General features: G+C 31.3%; 1 protein-coding gene across 2 annotated transcripts in view; it reads right to left on the bottom strand.

Annotated features, from left to right (window-relative positions):
- Window positions 1-3,254: 3,254 nt before the first annotated feature.
- LOC118190982 (uncharacterized) overlaps window positions 3,255-12,360 on the bottom strand; it is a 122,091-nt gene continuing 112,985 nt past the window's right edge. For both annotated transcript variants that reach the window (XM_035361769.2, XM_035361771.2), the window contains exons 9-10: window positions 8,704-8,866; window positions 3,255-3,451 (exon numbers count right to left, since the gene is read on the bottom strand). In XM_035361769.2, coding sequence (XP_035217660.1) covers window positions 3,340-3,451; window positions 8,704-8,866 — 275 coding nt within the window. In that variant the 3' untranslated portion in view covers window positions 3,255-3,339. The remainder of the gene's footprint in view (window positions 3,452-8,703; window positions 8,867-12,360) is intronic.

Genomic DNA, 12,360 nt, shown 5'->3' on the forward strand with positions numbered 1-12,360 from the left:
TTCTCATTTGATGCATTAGTTGGTTTCATACAAAGTATGTGTACAAACATGTCAGGATTGCTAAATTTCCGAAAGCTATACAGTCAAAAGTCGTTAATCCGGGCTCGTTGGGACTCCGGCGATTCCGGATTATAGATCATCAGTTTAAATCTGGTAAGATGGCATGCAGAAATTATTAAATTTAAAATATGAAACCGTAATTTATGAAATAAAGAACAATTATGATCAAAATTTACAAAAAAAAAAAGCTTAATATTTATTTACTTTATTAAACATTTCTTTCAATGTAAGTTATTTAAGTTGCTTCGTTTTTTATGTGATAATACATTCTCTTTAATTCTATAAAGACATTAATAAATAATTTCTTGTTCAGTTACAAAGTTCCACTGTTCAAGTCCTATAACTGCTGTGTCGAGAATACAGACTGATTTGTCAATCGAAATTTTTTCATTTTCAATAACCTCTGTCACTTTCTTCGCTATCGGAAGCAAATTATAATGATGAGGAATTTGATTTAAATCATATCAAAGATGGAATACATCGAAATGAAATACTACATTTAGTAAGGAATTATACGCCAAATATCTGCCCTGAAGATAAGGATAGTGCTGACAGATCAACTTCCAATTCATTGCGCACTGCGGCGTTAAAGATAAACAAACATTAAAGTTTAGATAAACAAAGGATATGCCTTTATTTATTTTTTTGCAGCAATTCCACTTTTTGTTTAATGGACTTCGAAACATACTTTCGCTTTGTAGATCCTTTACATATTAGTAAATATATATCAGAAATTCTATTTGACATAATTGAACGTTCAAGCTTACTTTTATAAAATTGCTCTAACAGTCTGCAAAAAATAATAAGCCGAATCCAATTCGAAGATTAAGGAACAACGCAATCTGCAACATTAACTGAATTAGATAATTTTAGCTTAGCTTATACTGTCCGTTATACATTAAACGCACATTTGTAAACGTACTTTGCGCACGCATATTCATAGCCGTAAAGGTCTTACGCGCATGCACAGAAAGTTTGTAGCTTTTAGGTCCGGATTATAGATCATTCCAGATTATGGGTGTCCAAATTAATGACTTTTGACTGTATTAGCCATAGCTCACAGCAATGTAAGCACATTTTTAGAATTGTTAAAAAAACAAAAATGGCTTGTTCTTTAAATGCAATATAAACTCTTGAGAATACCTTTATTGTAAAATATAAACAGGATAATAAGCATTACAAATCTAAATTTTCCTATTCTTTTTTAGCAAAACCAAAACCAATTACTGGAATATGTTAAAATAAATGTGATTTTTCATTTTCGTTTCCTCATTATATATTTAAATTTTTTCTAGTAAATTTCATGCTTTGAAATTTGCTTTTTTTTTTTTTTTAAAGATTGACAGGGATATCACCAAATGAGCATATTCTTCAAATCAAACTCCTTTAAAATGCACCCAAATTCTTAACGGTATTTTTCTGTTAATTATAATATGGCTTCTAATTTTTTTAATTGTGTTTAATTAACCATGATTGGGGGATAACCATTTATTTTGTGACCATTATTAGTTTCTTTAACTAGCAGTATACAGCATTTTATTAATTTTAAATTAAAATTAATTGATGTATTACATCTATTAAATTCATAAATTTTAAGTAAAATATAACAGAATACACTTCTTTGGTGATAGACAGCTCTTTTAATTAGTTCCTTATGTTTTTAAAAATAAAAATTTTTTAAGGATATTTCATTAGTCTACCTTAAGTTTCCTTTATATGTTTTTTCCCTCTGGCCCTGGCGGCAACATATCAATGCCATTTTATTATAATTCAGAAGAAAGTGTAAATGACAATGCTAAGTAATTTATTGTAAATAATTATTCTTGTATGGTGAACTAGTAAAAGAATGATAATTTAGTACATGTACATAATAATGTTTGTAATCCACCTCTAATTAGAATTTTCTCTTCAAATTGAATTATTAATTATGTTACAAGATGTAACAGTTGCTAATCAGTATTTCCCCCTTCTTATTATTCATCAATCACTTGGCAATTGAAAACACATATACTAAAGTTGGCAGAAGCTGCTAAATATGAAATATACTTAATACCAATATTTTATAACTACTAATAACACACTTCGATTGTGATAGTGAGCAACAAATTACTTAAAGAATTCTTATGCCCGTGAAAAGAAATAATCGGGCGTCTTCACTTTCACTTCTTCACTCTTTTGAAAATTAGTCCCCCTACACTTTTTTTCAATTCTTCAAACATATTGAAACCATTGGTGCCAGCTCAGGAGTGTATGACAGGTGGATAACTAACAGCTCTCAAATAAATCTGTGGGGTGCAGCTTGTGTACTGTTGGCTGTATTGGGCCTAACAGTATTGTAAAAGATTGCACTTCATTAGGAAACTATGATGCCTCTTCATCTAATCTGCTGCAATCATGTAAAGGTACATAAATACCTGGATACACATGGCTCGAAGAAAGTACACTGAATTCAAACCAATGTCAATATTTCCTTCCTTGGTTAGCTAAACATAGGCTGTGCTCACCTCACATGCTACCAATACATTTTGATACAAACTGATCTGCCTGTCCTCTATCAACATTCAATGCAAAAAATCTACAGTGGTGCAGATGCTGTTGACTTGCTCAAACATTAATTTCTGTGTTGTGACATTAGAAGTTTTAAGCATGAAAATACATTCATGAAATAGGTCGGGAAAACAGCTCAGAGTGATTGATGATTTGCCCACTACTATGTGATGGCCAACAATGTTCTAATATGAAAACATACAAATCTTTATGACAAACATTTTGATTAGGAAGGTTACTAATTTAGAAGTCCAACTGAGAAGTTTTAATCAGTTTAGGTCTAAACTGTAGGAAGGTGATTGTATGAAGGATTATTAGAATGTACCTTTTGAAAATTGTATCACTTTCTTTTTTTATTTCCAAGTGCTTTGGACTGTAATAAAGAGAAAAGCCCTGTATGCATTACATATACATTGCTTAAGTTTCTATTCTAGAAATTAAAAACATGCCAGTGTGTGTTCTACTACTCATTTTTGGTACTTTAAACAATTTAAATTACTACTTCAGTGCTTAGAGATGCCTTGTTCACACATGCAAACATATCACCTAATCTTTTCTGCATGATGAGAAAAATTCTAGGTACTGTTAAATATATTTGGAAGTTTTGTGTAATTGTTAATGAAAGATTAAAAAAATATGTATAAGAATACAAAGAAAAAAAGTTTTATTTAATTATTGAGTTTCATTACAAAGGATGGCATACAATTAAAGTTTATACTTATGAAAAATGCTTTAACGAGAAGAACTAGATGTTGAGCGACGTGCATATCTTCGGCGCACAAAAGATCTTGAATTGGACCTTGATCGAGTACGACGACGAGGAGAACGACGACGATATGGTGACCTGAAGGAAGTGGGGAAAATAAGTTACAAGGTGATCATTATGGAACAATGGGCAATATCCAACAGAAGTTCCAAACAAGTTATTAATTAAGAATTAAAGAAATACAATTAACTAAATTAGATATATTCATGTGCCCTCAATTATTATATTGCACTAAAGGATGTATTAATATCATATAGACATCTTTATAAAGAGTATTAGAACTAGAACCATGTTTAAAAAATTATATCCAAACCATTAATTCCTACCCACTCAAAAAAGTTCTTGAATATGAAACTCACTATGAAAGATTTTAATAACACAAGCATAGTGCAGTTTGAAAGTCTCCTTAGGTTGGTTTTCAATACTTGATTTTATTCTGTGGATTCAAAATGTGTGGGTTCCTTTACATTCCTAGCATAGTCTTAAATACTTTTGTTTATTTGCAACAGCTTTTTAAAGGTGATATTTCAAATGATGCATTAACAGCATTTTCAACTACTCAAAATCGAAGTATTTGCATTTAAACATTTCTTCTTCATAACACTCCTGAGATCACTGCCAGGCTGTGAATATTGGGGCTTCTAATCTTATCTTAATAACACTAGCAGACAATGAGAAATAGCTAAAATGCACTAAAGAGCAGTTATGTATCCTTTATTGTTTTCCCAGTAATATGGTGTTTGTGAACCCATATGCAAGCCACTAAATGCCTCATCATAGTGAAAGCAATTATTGTGTTTGTTCAGTGTTTCTACCACCAGCCAATAAAACATTAGGGAGGGGTGCTAAAGCATATCTTGAGAAGACAAGGATGACTGCACATTTTGTATTTTAATAACATATGTAAGCCTTTTGATGAAAAATACCTTACTTTCCTTCACACATTAAGTACAGTGTAAAGGGATTTCTCAGCCATCTCAGCACTTAATGCTTGAATAAAATTAATGTCAGGAGATTTCTTCCTTTTACCACACACATGAGGTCATATACGAAGGCAACATATGAATTTACAACTTGGAAGCAACCTGCAGTTCTCATGTAAATTAAATATATGTATGCAATATGGTGAACTAAAACTACTCAATGTCCAAAAGAAAGTAATTATGTCATTGCTTTTTATATAGTAAACTAATCAATGTCCAAATGTAATTTGATTCATTTCTTGTTATCTAAGAAACTTCATTACGTTATTCAAAAGCATAAAAAAATAAAATTATTATTGATCCTATCAAACAATTTTGTACAGGAATTACAAATTAGATTTGCTTGTGGATGGCTTACAGGAAGAGGTTGAAGAATTTCTGAATCATTTGTAGTGGTAGGAACTAGACTGGGATGGTTTGTGAGTGGAACACAAAACATGTCACACACCACAAACATTTAATCATACAGAACTTGATACAAGTTAAAAATAATTTAGAAGTTGATTTGACATCCAAATCAATGAAAAATTTATGGCAACTGGAAGTTTTGGGAATTCTAATGACAGTCGCAGCTTTTTTATCTATACACTTTTTTCATTTTAAACCTGTCTATTATTTATGGAACGTAAGAGAAAGGTGATGGAATAAATAAAAGAACGTTTACGACAAAGATCTATATGCTGTATTTACATCCTCACTGCCAGCGGATACTATTCCGCAAAATGAAGATTAAGTAAGGCACAGGAATACATAAGCTCTCAAACATATGCAATTTACTGTCTAGTATAACACTTGATAATATACACAAAACACATTAATTTTACAGACTTTTGAAATCAGGAGGTGCACATAATGAGAAAGTACCTTATAATTCCTTAAACAAACATACATCAAAGTGATAATCAGTTGTGCACTGTAAGTTTTAAGTGATCAAATGTTATAAATGCATAACTGTTAAATGCCCTATTGTTACGAAATGTCCAGGCGCGGTAAGATAGCTTCTCCGCAAAGCAGGGCTGTCAGAAAATGACAAGGGAGCGCAGGGTTGCTACATTTGGTGAAAAAATTAGCACTATGCCATAGATGGATGGAGAACCTTCTGGGACGTATTACTAGTTAAGCATAGAATGTTCTCGAACACAAGGCAAAAGCTATATAAACCCTGCTGGTATGTGGGGAGTCCACCGAGTTGCTAGTCAGCCAGAGGATGCCAAGTCGAGTCAGTGACAGAATGTCACGTAGACTAGTGCCAAGTTGGTTGTCGAGTGCATTGAGAAAGTCTCTTAGTGTATCGCGAGTTAGTGCATTGTTGAGTTTTCATCTTAAGCGTGTGTTCAGCTTCAAGACCGAACGAACTGAGTCGGGAGCTGTACTCTAGTGTATCGTCGAGTGCATTGCCAGTCGCGGTGTGGAGAGCCTCGAGAGTACGTACAGTTCCGAGAACGACCGAACAGAGTCGGGAGCTGTACTATGGTGCTTTGCCTGAAGCTGTATTCACCGCGATAGCCTGAAGACTGTGCCACTGATTGTTCCAGTGTATTTAAAGTAGATCTTCGACAAATGTAAACGTGTTACTGGAGCTGTCTTGAATAATACTGGCTAATAAATTGTGTTTTGATACATCCTCAAGTTTCGTCGTTATTCACTTTAAATCAACAAACCCGTACTGTATGTAAGAAGAAAAATGCAACACAAGCTTATACTATGTACACCATATGTGTGATATAATTATATTATCTCCAAAACAAAAGGCGTACAGTCTTTAGTGTCTACGCACATAAATTATTTTTCAAATGTGGACACCATAGTTAGGATAATGTGTGAAGAACTGATATATGCAGTTGCTGTCAATCAGAAGTGACTTCAAATACACTTTTTGGCAAGGTTCATTTATATATTCATATATACATATACATATAAACACACATCTAATAAGTCAGATTTTTACAAATACACAGAAAGAGATGCGATGGTTTAAAAGTTGTTGATGTATGTTTATTAGTATTAATATAATGAATAAGATTTATATTAATGAATGTATATATAAATGGTTTTTCATCATGCATAGTAATAAATCCATAAATTAAAAATGTTTCAACATGTAGTATTTACAACAAAAATTAAGTTTAAGGATTTATAATCTAAAAAGTATTTCATTCATAACATAAAAATAATAGCATACAAATTTAATGAGTATTCTCATGTGCTATGCTTTCCTTTTTATACACCTTCTATTTTGTTTACACTATGTTGCTGATTATGCAATAAACAATTTAAATGGTATGTAATTAGTAAAAAAGTGAAGCAACATGCATATAAACAGTTTTAAAAGATTATTCACCTTAAAATTAATAAAAAAATTCCATTATAAATCAATGACACTATTTCTAATCAGTACACGAGGAGTCATTTCGCGAACTTTCAGTGATGGAAAATTTGCAAACAAATCATCAAAGTACAAAAACATCATAAAATACGGTCTACTCTGAAATTTTCATGATTATAAATTTAACTAGTATATAAACATTTAAAAAGTTATTTAAACAGTTATAAAAGCACATACAAATACAGCTTCCCCCCCCGTATTTTTTGATAAAATCGGCTTCCATTTCTATTGTCCACAGCATCAAACTAGTCCTATATCTCCATATAGGAGTCTACTCTGAAATTTAGATGATTATAAATTTAACCAGTATATAAACATTTTAAAAATTATTTAAACAGTTATAAAAACATAGCATACGAATACAGCTTTCCCCCCTGTATTTTTTGATAAAATCGTCTTCCATTTCTATTGTCCACGGCATCAAACTAGTCATCTCCATATAGGAAATTATCCATGATCCTTCAGAAGCAGAACTTTTGCCTGATTGGTTGATCTCTATGCGGAACACAACTGCAAATGAAATATTTTTGGCAACGTTTCAAAATGGTCTGCCTAGACAGGACGTTGTTTCCTCGGTTAGATGGAACATCGCCTCCAGACATTATGGTGTTTTTCTCCAAACCCTCTTGTCTAAACCAAAACAACCAGAACGTTGCTTCTCGGAAATGTCATATTTAACCGCACGTGTTCTGTTAGATGTCACAGCTCCGTAAGTTTTACGAGCACTACAAATCTGCGATAGATCAACATTTTCAAGATCACAGAAAAATTGGAGTACTTAAAAATGGGAAAAGAGTACTTTTTACTGCATCAAGCTATAAGTAGAGAGAAAAAAAGACACCACAAAAATGTGTCATCTTGGATGCACCTTTACATACTGAAAGCAAATTGTGTCACTGAATGTTTGCTTAGGATCAGCATCTCTTTCCATGTTCACTACATTAAAATTGATATAAATAAGGACTTGGAAGGTTTTCATAAAAGTAGCTGTGGCTCTCAAACTTTCCCAAATTTCAGCATATGAGTCTTACTGACATGAAATTTGTCTACACTGGTTAAATACACTTCTTTTAACATTTACCAGAATTTCACTACTATAACTACATATAAAGCTGATTTGAACTCCAATAATTATTATTAATAATCATTTACAAGTCATAAAAGTAGCTGTGGCTCTCAAACTTTCCCAAATTTCAGCATATGAGTCTTACTGACATGAAATTTGTCTACACTGGTTAAATACACTTCTTTTAACATTTACCAGAATTTCACTACTATAACTACATATAAAGCTGATTTGAACTCCAATAATTATTATTAATAATCATTTACAAGTCAGCATTAAGTTAATATATAGCTAAAATTTTAATGGCATTATTATGAGAGTATAAAATTGGGAAACACAATAAACTTTTTCAACATACAGGCAGGTCAGTGCTTGCACTGCATGCATAAAAAGCAAAAAAAAAAAAAAACTTTCAAACTATGCACTACTTTATTTCAAACATATACTGTCATTATAAACACACAAAAAAAAGAATATGAAAAAATTCTGTAATTCATAAATGCATGGGAAAAAGGTCCTTACATTTTTCTTAAAACTACAAAAATGAACAGCAAATAAAATGCAATGAAATTTGACAATTCACTACTCTACACAGTGATTTTTTTTAATGCCTCTGAAACACAATTCTACAGACTTTAAAAATAGTATTTCGAAACGCTTAAGAATCATGAAAAGAAAACGACCGTGCATTATCCATATCTAAGTAATCTTTAAGGGCTTTAAAACACAAATATCCATTAACATTTGCAGGCTGATAAATTCACTCCAAATCTACACAATGCAAGTTTCAAGTCAAACTTAAACTTCAGAAGACAAATTAACTGAAAATTTCCTTTTTTCCTGCTATACAAAATATTAAAATATCACAGTTAAAAACATAAGGCAGCATACATACCTAACACGCCTTCTTCTATCACCTCCACGAGGCCAGTATTGAGGGGAACGTCTCCATGGTACATATGGGACTCTTCTTGGAGGTGACATTCGTCTCAATGGTGGTGGTCTTGGTTTAAGTAATAATACTGGTGCTACAGTAATTCGCTGGCCATCAATTTGACCTGAAGAATTTAAAAGAACATTGATATAATTCCTGATTCGAAATAAAACAAAATTAACATATTTTGCTAAAGGCTGAGCATTTTAAAATCAATTTTGGAGTCAAGGAATCCTTAAAGGATGTTCAACACTATTTAACACATAAATGTCAAACCTGCCACTTTTAAGATGCACATTTTGTAACACATAATCTCTGCTATTTGAAGAACAGCTGTTACCTCATGCATTTAAATAACACCAATAACTTGATTTATTACTCCATTTTAGATACAACCATTCAGTGCAGAACTTCGAGTATTTGCTCATTTAACCTCTTGACAAAGTAGTCATTTTGCACACAGTATGAGTAAAATGCATTTAATTTCTGCAAAATTAATACACTGTAGGATAGAAATAAATAAAAAAAAAGTTTTATAATATTATTATATAAACAGAAAATTAAAAATGTAACATTACCATTCATCGATACATTTTACAAAACACAAAATGCTAGCTTAGCAAATGCACAAAAGTTGTATGTATATTAATGAACTTTGTTTTGTTTTAATTTGAGACTTTTTACTTAAAAATTTAATTTCAGTATTACATTTTTTGAAGCACATTAGAATGTGTAAACTCATGAAACAACATTTATATTTTCAAGATTTCAGTTCTCTTCCAGTGCTTTGAAAATCATTATATAGTTTTTAGGAGGCTTCCTACACAGCACTCGTGAAATATGCCTATGGGAAGGATGATGATTCATAGTGACACAGATGTAATGGTTTATTTTCTGCAAAATCAGTAAGCCCTCAGTTTTCTAAAGAATTATACAAATGAATGTGTGACACTCACTACAGTGGGAATGAGACATGGAAATCAGACTAGGAGAATTAAAGAGCAGAAAATAAAATCAAATTTTATATACAATTTAACAATTTGCAATAAAATTAAATGAAATTAAATAATAAATAAACAATATTAAACAAAGGTGAATCAATTATTTTATTGTTTTATTTTACAACATAAATCAAATACTGTGCAACAATGAGCAGTATCAAAATAAATCAACTCATGAAATTAATCAAAAAATACTGTGCCTAATGTTTCAGGTACAAAAATTGTTAAACGTTAACAATAATGCCTAACAAATAATAAAATGCACCAATTAATGCTAAAGAATGTACTTTCGTCTGACCAGATATATGCACCACATGCAGACAGGTAAAAATCTGACCACTCTTTTACAATGTGGATGGCCAGGAGGGGAGTTTTTTTTCCTTTGACCAAAGATAACTGACTGTTTCCCTGCCATACCCTTTTTCTTCTTGTGCTTTAAATAAAATACTTTTTTTAGATATATTCTTCATGTGTACAATCAGCAAAATTCGTTTCACAACATCTAATAAAAAGTTATTGAAATCAAACTTTAGATTATTTCTTATTTTGGCACATAACATAAACACACTGAAAGCATGACATGTTGTTAATTTGAAAATTATTTTACTATATCTCTGAGCATTAATCAAATCATCATGGACATCATCACAACATACTTCAAAGCTATTTTGATGCTTACTAATACCTAAGCACAAATGAAATTATTTTGTATTTATAAAGAATGATATAAAATCAAATGCTATGGAGACAGCCATGAATGAATTTAGATAACGTTGCTTGTATAAATTATCAAGAATTTTGGCATCAATAATGCACCAAGGGGTTAAACAGCACACTGAATATGAACACCCATCTAATAATAAATTGCTGCTAGGAAGCACTTAAAGAGGTAAGAAGCAATTCTGTCATGGATCAGGAAATAGATGAATTAAGAGTCTGCTTTTGGTGCATATTAATTTCAACTATCGCAATGCGCGCACTTTTTTTATGTACTCCATTATTTGGAAAATTCAAAATGGCAAAACTTTTTTCTATGTTGTGACTGCCTATCTGAAGCTCCAACTATGAGCAAAAGGACAGAAAAGAAATTGTCACATTCTTCGTATTACGAAAACAAGTATGCGACATTCATATGTAATTTCAGACAATTCTGTTCACATGTCAAAAAGGCTGCCTTTGAAAATATGATTATCAGTGATGCTCATTATTGATATTTAATGATGTTCTTTTCTTATACAGAAATTTTGGTTGCTTTGAAAGAGATCATAAGCACTTTTGCATACTTTAATTACTTGAATTATATAACTTTATACACTCGCTTATGGAATTTGCTGTTACTTTCTAAAATTTATCTTTTTAAAAATATTTTTAATAGTAAGTAGTTATAAATCTAACTAATATATGCTGTACAAATAGAACTCTTCACATTTTAGTAGATTTTTTTTTTTAGCTTCTGAAAAAAAGGTATTTGTATAGATTGCTCTAAAAACCAGTATAGTTTTATGCCAATTTAAGGTTTCCTTTTTATCTAATTTTTAGCTCTTAATGAGCATATGAAAAAAAGCTTTGCTACTTAAAATATTAATTGCTTATAAATATTTGCAACTGCAAGAGATTTCCAACAGACTGATTTAAAATCCTGTTTAAAAATCTTCCATCTTGATTTAGTATCATTTTATGAGAGTTAGTATTTGAATACAGCAAAGCACAAGCCTAACGGTAGGGATGCCTTTGTGGAGAACTTTATAAGGGAAAATGAATCATATTCATGTTATGCATGGGGAAAATCTTGAAACTAACCATGCAGCCAGTGTATTCATTCCTCTGAGTTTGAACCTTAGTCAAACTATCAGTATTCAATGGTCTTATTGGCTGCTGTAAGGCCATGAGATAAAGAGGGGAAAATAAATACTGCCAGACTGTTCTGTATGAAATCTAAATTAACAAATTAAAATATTCTCCCAAATTTTGATTTGCTTATGCTAATAATTAATATAGTTATGAAACAATCTTAAAATTTCATTTATTTCATTTTCAGATTATGAAAATTAATATGGTATTAATGAACAATAATTTAGACCAACGATATGAAAAAATACATTGAAATTTTCCTTTACAATATCGCGAGATATTGAAAAAACTTTTGTAGTTTATAAACAAGGAAACACAGAATTAAGCCAAATTATACGCATTAAAAAAGTTATACATTATGATCTCTTCTAGCGGAGATTATGGTAATTATATTTCTAGTTTCAAAAGCGAAGTAGGAAATCTAGTTGCTGAAGCCACAGAACACTAGCAATTCCGCTTTCTTGGAAAATAAACGCCCATGCAGTCTCGCTGTTCCAAGCACATTAAACCGGGACAAACTATGAGTGGTCAGTCAAAAGTGGGCCTAAAATGTAATTTTATGTATTTATGTTACTGACTGGCAAAGAAACTTATTATTCTCTTTTTTTCACTCTTGGATATCCTCGGCAGTGACCGAGTGGTTAAGACACTGTATACTAGTAGTTTGCTGACACAGACTGTTCAAAGAATTTTAAACTACCAGGTTTCAACCACATTGGGGCCTACAATGTAGTTTTATACATTTATTTTACTGAAAGACAAAGAA

The sequence above is a fragment of the Stegodyphus dumicola genome, chromosome X1 (genome assembly GCF_044657685.1).
Source record: "Stegodyphus dumicola isolate Sdum_Otavi_A_Nest chromosome X1, ASM4465768v1".
NCBI lineage: Eukaryota > Metazoa > Arthropoda > Arachnida > Araneae > Eresidae > Stegodyphus > Stegodyphus dumicola.